Source organism: Genypterus blacodes, unplaced genomic scaffold (assembly GCF_046128005.1).
Source record: "Genypterus blacodes isolate CSIRO-AG114 ecotype Tasmania unplaced genomic scaffold, CSIRO-AGI_Gbla_v1 ptg000012l_1, whole genome shotgun sequence".
Lineage (NCBI taxonomy): Eukaryota > Metazoa > Chordata > Actinopteri > Ophidiiformes > Ophidiidae > Genypterus > Genypterus blacodes.
The window spans coordinates 6,505,597-6,520,031 of record NW_027466826.1 but is presented as its reverse complement, the minus strand read 5'-3'; the positions used below and the strand labels follow the sequence as shown (position 1 = coordinate 6,520,031).

Below are 14,435 nucleotides of genomic sequence, written 5' to 3'. Positions count from 1 at the left end.
TAAACTTGTTTGTATAAACGGTGTAATGTGTGTTATTCGTGTCAATCATGAAATGAGGCAGCAACATTTAGAATCTGTTATCAGGGATTCAAGTTCTGAACACTAAAGTTGGTCTAAATTGGTTTAACACTTTTGCAAAATGTACTGCGCGTGGAAGGAAAAGACTGCAGAGAAACAGGTAACAATACTGCCATCTAGTGGCAATATACATTATTACACTTGTCCTTGCACTTACAGTATATCTTTGTTTATCTTTGTATTGCTGCATCCAGAGGCGGATTGCCAGGGACCCCCCCCCCCCCCTGTAAATGTGAATGAAATATATTAAGTTAAAATATATAGAATAATGCTTTTATTCTCAATTTTGCCCACCCATTCTCTTTGAACATTGTTGTCTCTCTGTGATGTAAAAAAAACAAACAAATTGTTGTCTGTAACTATATTCAAAGACCTGTCTGTCTCTAGATCATTCACTACATTTACCATGCACTACTCAAATTAGTACAGTATAGTGTAGTATATGCATGTGTTATCACTGTATGTGGCCAGTTCTCCCATTAAAGAGGATATTATGGTGTTAAGCGTTTGAAAATAATCCGTTTCCATGCCTTAACAACAATATCATGACTTTGATCTGCATGTAATTGTGCTGACTGCATCAACACCTGTCAGGATCATGCCTCTACCATAAATAGCTCTTAGTCAAGGCATTATTAGACTGCAGCCCCGCGTAGTTGGTCCCCCAGCGCCACGCTGTGGCTGCCCACTGCACCTACATGTTAGGATTGAGCTAAAGGAGGAGACGCATCACATTGGACTTGAGTGTTCACAGTCCACCGCGAAAGACCTTCAACAGCCCGACCAGCTAGAACACGAAGTTTGAAACACTTCCATGGTAACGGATCAGGATCTCACTTGACGTCTTTAGTTTGATGATAATGACGCTGCTGTGTATGTTCGGTTCACGTGCATCTTAGTAACCATCTATAAGAAGGCATTTCCTGTCTTCCTGACCCATATAGAGACTCAGATCCCCCCACCCCCCTCCCACCCGCACCATCTACCTCATTCTCTCTTCCTCCCTTATCCTCTTCAAGGATACGGCTACCCAGTTGCTCCATACAGTCCATCCGTAAACCACGTGACTCAGGTCTCCCACATCCTCCAGCAGTTCATTCAGCACGATGGCTGCTGATGCTGCGGATGCTGCGGATGCTGCGGACTCTAGCTGCTGCATCCTGCATCCGCGCCGTTTCTCTCTCCTCTTTCTGACCGCCACCCTCTCCTCGGTGGCGGTCCCGACAGCAGCGCTGCTGGGCGTCCGGCCAGAAGATACACAGAGCGGTGAGCTATCCGTGCAGGATGGGATGCTGCGGGCGACCGAGGGTACCCGCTTCATTCTCAGGGTTTACTACTCCGCATCCCACACGGATCATCCCCACAAGTTGAACGTCAGCGGAAGACCTGAACCGTGGATCGCTTTCATCGAGGAGCCAGGTGGAGACAGCGGGGATGCAGAGAGAGAGAGACGCGGGACGAGAGGGAACCCGTGTGTGGAGGAGAATTCCCGCAGCTCTGATATCGAGCTGCTGGGCACCTTCAGATCCACATCAAGTCACAACTCGGTTTTAGTGGAAGTGTTGGCCAAGCACTTGCGCCGGGGCGAGCTGATTAAATACTACTCCATGTGTGCGTTTGATGGAGTCAAATGGAACCATCTCAGCACAAGAGACTTCTGGTTAGCGGTGGTGCAGAGACCTCCAGAGCCTGATGTTTGGCTCCAGGCGGGTGTGTCCGTGCTGCTACTGGCGCTGTCGGCTCTCTGCAGCGGGTTGAACATCAGCATGCTCGCCCTGGACCCCGTGGAGCTCCGGGTGCTCCAAAACAGCGGCACAAGGAAGGAGCAGCAATACGCACGCAAGATCGAGTCAGTGCGTAAACATGGAAACTACATCCTGTGCACGGTGGTCCTGGGTAACGTCCTCACCAACACCTGCTTTGTGGTGTGGATGTGTCAGATCATAGGGATGACTGCTCTCTCCACTGTCTCGTGTACTTTAGGGATATTCTTTATCGGAGAGATTCTGCCTCACTCGGTGGCATCCAGGCACAGTCTCGCCATCGCTTCTAAGACCTTGTGCGCGACCCGTCTGCTGATGCTGGTGTTCTTCCCCGTCTCGTATCCGGTGTCAAAGATCTTGGATGTGGTGCTCCGGCAAGAGATCAGCAACTTTTACACACGGGAGAAGTTGGTGGCCATGCTGCGAGTCACAGATCCGTACCACGATCTGGTCAAAGAGGAGCTCAACATCATCCAAGGAGCGTTGGAGCTGAGGACAAAGACGGTGGAGGACGTCCTGACCCCGCTGTCGGACTGTTACATGCTTTCCTCGGACGCTGTGTTGGATTTCTGCACCATGTCCGACGTGATGCAAAGCGGTTTCACACGGATTCCAGTCTACGAGAACGAGAAATCTAACATCGTAGACATCCTCTTCATCAAAGACTTGGCCTTCGTCGATCCGGATGATTGCACGCCTCTGAAAACCATCACGCAGTTTTACAAGCATCCCATGCACTGCGTGTTCTGTGACACCAAACTGGATGTGTTGCTGGAGGAATTTAAGAGAGGTAAGTCCATTTGAGGTGTTTCTATGTTACACACACAAATCGCAGATGGTCCATGAGTTCATTGACCAATACAACCAGAGAGCAGAGAGGAGGAGCTCATCAGGTTCTGGTTGTGCTGCAGGTTTTTGCAGTGTCAAATGTCAAATCTGGGACAATCTAAGCATATGACAAGAGTTAAATGGCCCTTGAAGTGACAGCGCCCCTTTATAAAAACATTCTCTAAGCTTATTGCACATATATCATTCAGATGGCTTAAGTGGGTCTGAGAACCATGCAGGCCTTTGATCCACACAGCAGTGAGACGCATCTGTGAAATCTGATAGTGTCACACACTGAGCGTGGTTCAACCAGAGGGTATACCAGCCTGATTGGCTACCAGAGATCAGGATGGTATTTTACGACCACGTGAAATGTGTTTATATTATAAAGTTATTAAAATAGGTTTTACTTGGATTAATGCGTATTAGACAATGTTTGAAAAAAATGTTAACCTACAGAAACACAGTTAGGTGATGGACACACACACACACACACACACACACACACACACACACATGTTGCTCCCTTGACAGTGACACATGTTAGAATAGAGATTCTGCATAAGGATCTATGTGCTTATGTGAGATTTAGAATGTAAATCTTTCCTTGACAAAGATGAGAGCCAGAGATCAGGCCGGATGGGATGAATACCTTTGGGATTCTTCTCTCCAGCTATGCCGCTTGTATTGGGTGCATATGTTATTTTTAGGTTAGAGCGAAAGGTGAAGTCAGGTTTAACCTTTACATTGCTTGTGTGCATCTAAGTGTCACCCTGCAGTGGCTTTGAAGCTTCTTCCACCCTGTAGGTCGGCACCATGACAGCATGCAGAGCTGCCATGAAAAATTTAACTCCGACCTTTCCCTTTCCTCTCGCCTCTTCCCCCGCCCTCCCCGTCTTTGCTCTCAGAGATTAAAGGCTCCTGCTGTTCAGGAAGCTTGGCTAGAAGCAGCGGGATGTCATTTAGAAGGGAGTCAGGAAAAGGTGAAGGCGGGAGTGTGTGTAGGGAGAGCGTCGGCTCTGTGGGGTTTGTGTGTGAAGACAAATGGTCTAAAAGCTACATTCTGACCTTATAAGATTGTGAGCAAAACTTCCTACAATTGTATCAAATAAACAGAAACAAATAAAAAAAACTAGATAGAAATGGTTCATCTTTATCTGGATCATAATCTGATTTGGCTGATGGTTGCCATGATTTTTAGATAATCCCTAAATCCTGGATGGACCAATCAGAGATGAGCTCTCCAAGAAAGAAGGATAAACTGTGCAACACATTAAGCGTGTCAGACTCAGTGTCCATTTAGATTTGGCCTCTGGCCCCTGAACCGGGATGCGGTAACCCAACTTCACACACTCTTGAACAGCAAACGAAACAAAATCTTGCGCTGTGTGTGTGTGTGTGTGTGTGTGTGTGTGTGTGTGTGTGTGGTCCAAAGTTTCTGCTCTTTCCCAGATTTTGTTGACGAAAGGGACTGACGGTTGCTGTGCTTGCCACATGTGTGTGACAGCCCCCCGAAACCAAAACTCTCAATTAATGCGAGAGCACGGAACACAGAGATGCTGTGGTTTGAGGAGCCAGAACAGAGAGCGACTAGGTTTTCTTTAAATCAGTAAAATTGGCATTGCTTAAATTCAAATAGATATATTTCACAAAACACCAGATCACTGTGTTTATTATGAATTTGAATGAATGATACCAATGCACTGGTGGCTCAATTTGGCAGTTAAGGTGAGAAATAGGAACTTTGCCTCTTTTACTCCCAGTCTGGAGAGATGCAGTCATGTGATCATCACATAGGAATCAGTTGCATACGACATGTAGGCATTGGGTGTTATTGGCACTCCACATCCATACACACAACTCTCCCCGGACCTCACAACTAAGCAAACAGCCATCACCATACAACAGGCCCGAAATCTGATCACTGATCCCATCACACGTTCAAATTAACTCTTTCCACATACAAAGCACCGGGCAGACGTAGCGTTCACTGTCCACATTCACTGCTTCAATGAAGTGAACTATGTTATATCCTCGCCTGCTAACCACCATCCAGAAGAGAGGTTCTGCTCAGCCTGCATGAGTGTGTGTTGCAATGTGCTGCAATCAAAACATGATTTTCTCATATCAGACAGTTACGTAGGACTGTTGACACACATTAGTCTCGACTCTAGATGACGTTATAGTAGTTTATATAGTTCTATTGGCAGTGTAATATTATGATCAGACTGTAATCTCTTGCATGCATCATAAGCATACACAAACACACAAGGTTAGAAGGCAAACGGGCTGCACAAAGATCAAACACACTCGACTCAGGCAGCCTGGGGCAGACTGCAAATTGGTAGAGCAGAAACATTTGCCATGTTAGACCCACATGTGTGTGATCCTGATAAGTGAGAGCTCCATTCTGAGTATTATGTAAGACACGAATGATGTAATGCACTGCTTGTGCAAATCAGCAGCTGAGGACAAATTCACTTCTCAATTCACCTGAGTCCTTCAGACAAGCTGACCAAACATCGAGTGCGACCTCATCATCAGCCAATCACATAGCTTGAATTAAGTATTGTCGTTTTTTGATATGGAGCGTCAATTAAGTATCTATCTATCCATATCTATATATTAAATGAAATTCATTTGCATAGCCCAATATCACGTACAGTAACAGGAAATGCTTCTTCCTTCCTTGTGATTTTCTGCTGAATGCAGGTCGGTCCCACCTGGCAATGGTCCAGAGAGTGAACAGTGAGGGGGAAGGAGACCCCTTCTATGAAATTATGGGCATTGTCACTCTGGAGGACATCATCGAAGAGATCATCAAGTCTGAGATTGTGGATGAGACGGACCTGTATAGTAAGTATGATGTATAATTAATGATTTTGAACGATTAATTAACTTATGGATGCTGTCTGCTGTGTCTTGTGAAGCCTCCAGGCTAGAACTGACCAAACACTGTCTGTGCTTTCTACATCATATTTCATGTGTGCTCTATTTGGGAAGATCCTGCTCCTAAAACAATACATCTCAAATCCATTATAGGTTCTTGCAGCTCTTAGGCGTTTGAACATTATATTTAGAAGCCTGTTTTAATTCTGTGGAAAGCATGTGAAGCACTTCTGTTCCGAGATGCTGAAGTCTGGGAGTGTATAATTACATGTGCTTAAATATAGAACAGGGGATCTAATCTCTCCAGACTTTATACTGCAAGCATTCACACCAGCTGTTCCTGTTGGAGCTACGATCTGTGTATTTCAATAGTACAATATGAAACTATAAACCTCTAATTGGTAAATCCATTTATCAATTAGAGGTTTGTTTATACAACACTGGATAATCTGAAGCAATCTGCAGCTCAAAACAATGAGCTCTCCATTGTAGAGCTGCAGCTAAAACAGCATCTTCCCATCTCAGTGTCAAAATCTGAATTATATCTACAATCTATACTATTATGTAGATAGATGTACATATCTGTGTGTGTGTGTGTTCCAAGCTGATAACAGGACCAAGAGACGAGTGTCCAACCATGATAGAAAACAGCAGGATTTCTCCATTTTCAAACTGGCTCAGAACGAGCTGAGAGTGAAGATCTCCCCCCAACTGCTACTTGCAACACATCGCTTCTTGGCAACAGGTAATGTGTGTGACTGTGCATGAACTGCGAAAGTCATTAAAGCTTTTGTATTTTCTGTCGCCATATACCAATCATGGAAGTCTCAATAACGGACACAAAGACACATGTTGTACTTTCTCAGAGACCAAGCTACAAGAGTCAGGACGGCAATTGTGGGCAGGCAAAGATGAAACACAAGTAATAACAAAAAGTATGCTCAAAAAAGTAAGAAATGGAAAACAACTGCTTCTATATAAAATTAACCATTAAATAAACCATTTAAGTCCCAAACAGGAAGCCACCCATAGCTGTCACTCTATTAAGTGGGCTGTGCTAACTGTGCATAAACACCTGAAAGTCATTGATCACTAAAGCCTGGAAAGAAATATACTACTTTTTCAAGCAGTATTTGAGCAAATCCATCCTTTTCTGGTAAATTTATGGTTATTTTGTAACTGCCTTGTAAAGTCTAGCGCAGACCTCCAGCTTTGTTTACTGGTCTTCCGACGAGTTCAGTGCTATTTCCGGTTAAAAGCCGTCTGAATCTCGTTTAAAGGCTTTATGGAACTTACGCCAGCAGGGGGTGGTGGTTTGCATTCCTTTGAGGAGGGACTTCCTTTAGGTAATCACAGTAAGTACCCACCCATCCCTGTCATTTGTAATGGCCTAGTGCTACAGCCCCACTCAATCGGCATTCTTAGTTGTGGTCTTTATTTCAAGGAAGTCCCCTTAATCATCAGGATTTTCTATTTGTAGTGATGAGTGTGTGTGTGTGTGTGTGTGTGTGTGTGTGTGTGTGTGTGTGTGTGTGTTTCTGTGCCACATCTTGTAGAGGTGGAGCCATTCAGGCCTTGTCATCTGTCAGAGAAGATCTTGCTGCGCCTCATCAAACACCCCAGCGTTGTGCAACAACTCAAGTTCCACCCCAAGAACAAAAACACCCCACAACACTTCCTCTTCCAGAGAAACAAACCCGTTGATTATTTTATTCTTATTCTCCAGGTAAGTTTCTGCCTCTTGCATGCAATCAATGTCAATATCATAAAAATCTATAGCAATAGTGTCTTTCAAGCTACATCCATTCATCGTTCATGCCTCCATTTCTCACAGCTTGACTTGGTCTGTGTGTGAGGTAACATGTTTAGGAAAGAAGTCCAGATTTTTCCCTTCTTTGCCAAATGTTCCAGCTTTTCCTGGGAGAATTCCAAGACATTCTCTGATAAGATAGTATACTTAATCCACCCAGTGCATTATGGGTCTACCCTTCATCTCCTCCTAGTTGGCTCTGCCCTGTACTCCCTAGGGAGGCATCCTGGTTACTCCTCACCTTATGCTTAACTTGTTTCCAGAAATGATTCATTAAGCTTTCACCCAACATAACCCACAGGCCTCACTGAGAGCAGTGACGCTTCTGCTGAATCATTTCAAATTAAGTTTTCAATGCTGTAAACACCACAAATGATGTTATATTCACCCCATCTGCATGTTGCACAGGAGTAGGATGACACATGAGTATATACTTAGAGGAAGCAGTACAGTCAACTTAAGGTCATGGATGATGGATTGTGGAAGCAAGCAGTATTTCGGTTTTACACAACAAGTAGAGGAGTAATATATTCAGACGATGAGTTTACAGCGAATCTGCAAGACATTGTAATGGCTTTGGTGTTGCAGGGGCGCGTGGAGGTGGAGATTGGGAAGGAGGCACTTCGCTTTGAAAATGGAGCCTTTTCCTATTACGGCATACCGGCACTCATCCCACCTCTACCTACTGGTAAGCACACACACAAAGCTAATTGCATTTTCATCCACAATATACAGTGATGGTGTTGTGGTTGTCTACTTTATTTTTTTCCCCACCCATTGTCTCTGTGATGGTGGCCTGTAGGAAATACAGCAGCCATGGTAGATAAGTATGGGTGGTAATTAAGAACTCATTTCAAAGAATGTCCCTGTGGAAGCACATGACCGGCCCAGAATAGCATAAAGTCCAGCTGAGACCAATCAACAGAAAGTCTGTCCCTGCATGTCGTATCTTTCTTTCCCTATCTTTTGGTCAATATTTCAATATACCTGTAGTGCATTTGAGGATATTACACAATCAAACAGTTCATGATAAATGAGGCTTTTCAGACATTGAATGCAAAACAAAGCGTCTTTGCATCTGAACAATTCTAAAAGTCTGCTTTGCTCTTGTCTTTGTTCAGGTCGGAGGTATAGTTCCAGAGCCGCTGGGCTGAACTATTCAGAATCTGTGCTGAGTGGAGGCAGTGTGGGTCAGCTGTCCACAGCAGTAGGAGCCTATTTACCAGATTATTCCGTCAGACAGCTCACAGACCTGCAGATCATCAAGGTAACACACACACATTCACACACACAACACAATTGTCTGCATACTGGATGAACAGATACAGGTCCAGATCTGGCATAAAATATTATTTAATCTAGACTGCAAACTGGAATTTCAGCACAACTTGACCTGAACCTGTTGCTTATTAAGACGCCTAACTCTTAAATCTAAATATAGCGTTCTTAATCTATTGTTTTGGAAATTTGGTAAATGGACCCTAAAACCTTAATCGTCCTAAAATCTGTTATTTTCTCTGAGGAACTCAATGATTTCTCAAACAATCATCTGCAAATTGAATCAAACTATCGAAAGTATCAGATTCATATTATTCAGTGATAACTTTAACCTAAAGTTAGAAAGTCTGCAGCTATGAGACTAATTTTGATCTTTTTTTTCCTGACTGAACCATGATTTGAAGGAAGATTTATAGCCATTTAGATTTAAAGTCATGGAGTTTCTGTATGGAAGAATTATGGTTTTAGGTCAATCCTGCTTGATGCAATCCAGCCTTAATCTTCAAAAACCCAGAAACACTAGTCAAGCTCCAGCATTTGCTTTTGATAGGTTCTAATCCCAGATTCTGACTGAATACAGACATCCTGTGCCTCCATACTATTTCCTTTCATCATTTGGGATTGAACATGTAAAGGCTGCCATACTAGTTCCATGTGTTGTCCTGTCTAAGGAAACGTGGAGAACGGGGCTTGACAGGCACACAAAGGAACTCTCTCTAACAATCACACACCCACAACTCCAATGTTAATGCAACATATTTTACTTCAGATCACAAGGAACCACTACCAGAACGCCCTGACAGCTACCAAGATGGATAGTTCCCCCCAGACACCGGACCCTATGGATCCTGATGCTAAGGAAAGGCCTCCGGTCCCAGATGCCCGCTCCCACAGCATCGCACTGCCATTAACGCCCGCACACACCCGGCTCGGATTAGCGCGTCTCGCACACCTCCATCCCCACGTTGGCCATCGCAGCACCGCCCAGCTCAATGAGAGAAATGGCATCGTTCGTAAGTATGACCTCGCTAACAAACATACTGCTGAGACTGTATTGACCCAGAGACTGAGGATGCAAAAGTTGGAAACACTGCCCCATGTGGCCAAGCGTGTACACTACCACATAAAGGAGCGCTTCTATGAACTCCTGCGCTCTAAAGGTACAATGTCTATGAATTTGAGGTGCTGGTGCCAGTTCAGCATCCAAGTCTCTTTCGAAGTTGTAAAACAGTTACAAAAGACCTTGTGTCTTGTGGATAAAATGTTTCAAATATAACGCTTCAATAATGTATGCTTCAAATTAAAAAATTCAAATAACGAGATGCCAACCATCAAACAATGAACACAGATTGAACACAGATTGACCTCATTATAGATTAAGTGGCATTTTGATTAACGGGTTTGGAGTTCGACCCCTTTGAGTGACAGGTGCACAGCACACATTGCATAACTAATGTTGGCAGGCATTGAATGATGAATACCCACATCAAGTATTGAAATTAGGACCTAGTTGCAAATCCTAGGCTTACATCTTAAGATAAAAGACGTTGAATTTGATGATTAGGTTTTCATGATGGACCTCTGTGTTCATTAATGGATGGTTGGCTTTTCATTATTTGACATTTGGTCATTTGTTGTTTGAAACACGAGCATTCATTACTTAGATCTGGCACAAGATATGTTCCTTAGTTCTCCTGCCAAGTCCAATATTAGACTGTTGAGTACAGCTCAGTCATGCTGCAGGGATCACAGTAGAAATTCAATATTGTGTAATTAACTAATAATACAATGACTAATAGAGTCAATGAGAACACAAATGAACGAGTGATTGAATTGTTCAGAGCCAGGGCATGAAAGAAATGAAAAGAGGATTCCATGAAAATTCAATTTTAAAGTACAAGAGCAACCAATCTGTAGTGGAGACTTAACATCTGCCCTCTGTATATGTGTAAAACGCCATCTAGTCCCTCTGTCTCTTGAGTGTGTGCGTGTGTTTGTGTGAGACAAGGATCACCGGACAGATGGTTTTGTTGGTGTCTAATTACAACTTCAGCAGGATTGTACTCCAATCCAAGTGTTGATTTCACCCATAGGTTCTACAGGGCTTGACCCAGGTCACTGTCCAATAAATAACCAGCTCTCTGTCCCCCTCTACAGGCTGTGATGAACCTGGTGGCTGCTCACAATTAATATTTCCCTATTGTTATTCCACAGGCAGCAAGTCTGATGGCCAAGGGAGTCCAAACGATACGGTTTTCCTTCGCATGGATGAGATTCCTTACATCTATGAGGACTGGCCAGAGACTTATGGAGAGAATGGTGAGGACCTTGTTTGGTTACTGAGTGTTTGTCAGTATTGTAAAGGTGTAAACATCTTCTTGGTTCTCCACATTGTTCCACTGACCTGATTGAGCAGTTTGCAGCAGCATGTCTCCTTGTCTTCCTGCTCTTTCGCTGAGGAGCTTTTGAACCAGTGACTGGAAATCCCCCACAGCTGATTCTCTCCATGATTGGAGCATGTGGCATTGAGGATCACGCATTATGACTCCCAGCTGGCATATATTCTTGAAAGGTCGTTGACCTTTACTCTGGCGCCATCTGCTGGTTTTTAGTAGTAATACATCACAGATTAAATAACAAATCACCCAAACAAGTAGCAAATCAGATTGCAGGAAACAGGCTGTTCTGAAATTGTACTTCGAAGCGTAACAGGATGTGAAATTAATCTGTATCAAAGAAAAATGAATAGAAGTAGAAGTAGTAATGCATTTCCTGAAGAAACTGTGCTGTGATTGAAAACTACACGTTACAGTTTAACAAAATACATATTCAGAAAGAGGACAACAATTCTTATGTCCTACTATGTATGTTTTGTTTGTGAAGTGTCAAATTTGTGGAGGTTATTAAGAGTTGAAATCTTCTGAAGGTTTCCTAGCCTGAAAGTATGAAGAAGTTAGAAGAGCCTGAAACCATGAAGAGCCTGAAGGAAATTTGAATAGCTTTGAATAGATTTATGAGAAGCGATGCATTGTTTTCTGACTGTTGTTACATTGTTCTATCGTGCCTCTTTGACATGTCTTATGTCATATGTGCCTACAGAGTCTCAGCCACCCATCTCTCCTTTCATCAGCTCCCTGTCGCTCCCCACTGAGGAGAACATTGGAAAGAAGCTGTTGCATAAATTGAGTGAGTGAGCAAATTTGTGATGAAATGACGAGGCAGCGAGGATGACGCACAGTAAGACGCGCCAGTACAGCAGCAGCAGCAGCAGCAGTGCGGATGTATCTTAGCAACAGATGATATATTGTAGTCAGCCTACTCCTTCCTGCAGAGCAAAGTCTCCAGATGCTAGTGTCTCTGCAGTATAAGCTCAACCACAATGACTCATACTGGAGCTGTGCTGTTCAGTGATACATGTACTGTATTACACGGGATACATGATACTTAGAATTTAAGCTGTAAGCAGCAATCATGTTCCAGCATCTCCCCATTTTCTAATGTGCAACTACTGAGTTCATCACAGAGACACTGTCATTGCTGCATTATGGCATTTTCAGAGAGAGAGAGATAGAGACAGAGAGAGAGATAGAATGTGCTATTGTGACTTTAATCATGTCTTTATTCATGTTTGTAGGGAACAAAAGGAAGTCTGGGGATTGCGAGAAGAGTTTCGGGGAATGTTCAGAGCGTCTGCCAGTGAAGAGTTAGCACCACGCTACTGAGGAAGAGGGACGAATCACACCCTTTCTTCCTCTTCAATAGACTCCCTTGATGTTCCCACACAGCTTCCACATGACACTGAGCCAATCATTTCTGCTGTAGCCACCGGTGATACTCAGGGCCACTGAACAACTTTGTATTAGACTACGTGTCTGAGCATAACAGGGGCAGAGCTCACTCTACGGAAGAACCTGAGGTGATCCTTTCAATCTCAGCCAACTCCTATTTAGTCAGAGAATATTATTAGATACAAGCGTCTATGTAATTAAGAGACAGTTCCCACATAATGATAGTGATGTTTGCACAGGGAACTGTCCTATTGTTGCCATAAGAACCTGAACCTGCACTGCCGGTCTAACATAATACACTTGCCATCGGCCCAGAACAAACCAGGCCATGAGAACAGAGCACAATTTTACACCACTTTAATAATCTCAATAATAAATAAGCTATAATAATAGAAGTAATAAAGCCATAAATTATTTTTCAGTTTACTAACTGCATAGTGTTCTACAGGAACCATGCAGTCCTGATCTTATCTTACCTTTGCTGAAAATAAATGTTACTTGATTTTTCTATGGAGATTATAATATAAATTATAAAAATGTAACTAGTAATATGACAATAGCAATATAAATCACCTTCTCTAAATGCTGGGACCTATTTACAGCGTAAAGTGTATGTGATGTCCTACATATATGTAGCTATAAGAGCGTTTTTAGGGCCATCTTCCTATGAAATGTGAACCTAAGCTTATCCACCTTATATGGTGTTGTTGCTGTTTCCTTTCGAAACCTTCTGTATCGTTGGATTTCATTCAGTAGAAAACAAAGAAGCCTAAATTAGTTTGGGGATTAGCATGACTTCAAAGTATGTCAAACAATAAGGTCGGGGTTCAGGGAGCGTGTGGCCTGCATGTTTGTTTATAAGGGTTCTGCTGTAGATTTGAACCCTTTTGTAGAAAGTCAATCTGCATGCTTAGCAACGCCCCCCACCCATTTATCATATGACATCTATATGTGAAAATATGGTCTTGATCGGATATTTGGTGGACTTTATAAATATATATATATAAAAGCAGAGGTCCTCCATGTCTGAGCAAACCAAAACATCTTAATACCACCTCAGCATACATTAACATACATGGTAAAATATCATTAATTGCCCATTTACAGGCAATAAATACAATTTTCTACAATTTCATATAAGCAGCCATAATCAGACTGAAATTGGCTTAGATCTGTGTTTTCTTACTCCGAGTAACATTCCAACATTATGGGATTGTAAATCAATTTGCATATAGATACATTACAGTTGGGAGTAAATCATGGCCACAGAATCATTCTTTTCTATCCTCTTCAATCCGTCTGTGTATATATCTAATATATATTTTGAATTTAACTGTGCATGTTAAGAGAAATAAGAGCACTGAAATATATGATAACAGATAAAGCAAGCAGAATGTTGCTCTATGAACACAGATTATTGTACAGCGTTATAAATACTATTTATTGAGTAGAATGGGACATGAGATACTGCTAAGTGAAAGAATTTATAGAGGTTTTCTGTTTATGTGATCCTGTAAAGTATTGAGTGAAATCCACTCTGATCTCAGGTTAGACTAAACACTAATCTGTATTGTGAAATAGGGGCAGAAACTCAACAAAAGCAGTCAAAAAGAAGAGATATGAGGGAGGGAGGGAGGCGACACTACGTCAGTGCTGACGTCAAGCCACCGCCTCCCTCACACGCACTAATCACATCAAACACACACACGGGGTCTGGGGACCTTGACACTGCTCATCCTGCTTGGCCCCCGTTTGTGGAGGTACAAAGGATTCTGCGCTGCTACGCTTTTCGACTTTGACCCAATAAACAAAGACGCTGAATATCCAACAGGAAGTCTTTTGATCTGACAACAGAAACGAAGCAATTTGTATGAATCTGAGAACACACACACACACACACACACTTGGATCCTCTATGAGATGTTGCACATTTTGCAGTGAGTTATATTATGATAGCTTTATATTTGTAAGGATAGGTTTATTATATGTAGCTTACTAAAA

The 14,435-nt window shown here is 42.8% G+C and overlaps 1 protein-coding gene across 1 annotated transcript; it reads left to right on the top strand.

Moving 5' to 3' along the window:
* Positions 1-1,184: 1,184 nt before the first annotated feature.
* Positions 1,185-12,832, top strand: cnnm1 (cyclin and CBS domain divalent metal cation transport mediator 1). The gene is made up of 10 exons (XM_076166022.1): positions 1,185-2,631; positions 5,382-5,525; positions 6,163-6,303; positions 7,115-7,284; positions 7,957-8,056; positions 8,490-8,635; positions 9,416-9,659; positions 10,861-10,965; positions 11,746-11,832; positions 12,281-12,832. Exons 1-10 carry the CDS (start codon positions 1,185-1,187, stop codon positions 12,352-12,354), a joined length of 2,658 nt encoding a protein of 885 aa, XP_076022137.1. The 3' UTR covers positions 12,355-12,832.
* Positions 12,833-14,435: the final 1,603 nt, after the last annotated feature.

What these genes read in the sequence shown, in the direction of transcription:
- cnnm1 (XM_076166022.1), top strand. Translation starts at nt 1,185, where the DNA reads ATGGCTGCTGATGCTGCGGATGCTGCGGATGCTGCGGACTCTAGCTGC. An exon ending in ACATCGCTTCTTGGCAACAG is followed by an intron (nt 6,304 to 7,114) that starts GTAATGTGTGTG and finishes CACATCTTGTAG; the next exon opens with AGGTGGAGCCATTCAGGCCT. An exon ending in GAAGCTGTTGCATAAATTGA is followed by an intron (nt 11,833 to 12,280) that starts GTGAGTGAGCAA and finishes TCATGTTTGTAG; the next exon opens with GGAACAAAAGGAAGTCTGGG.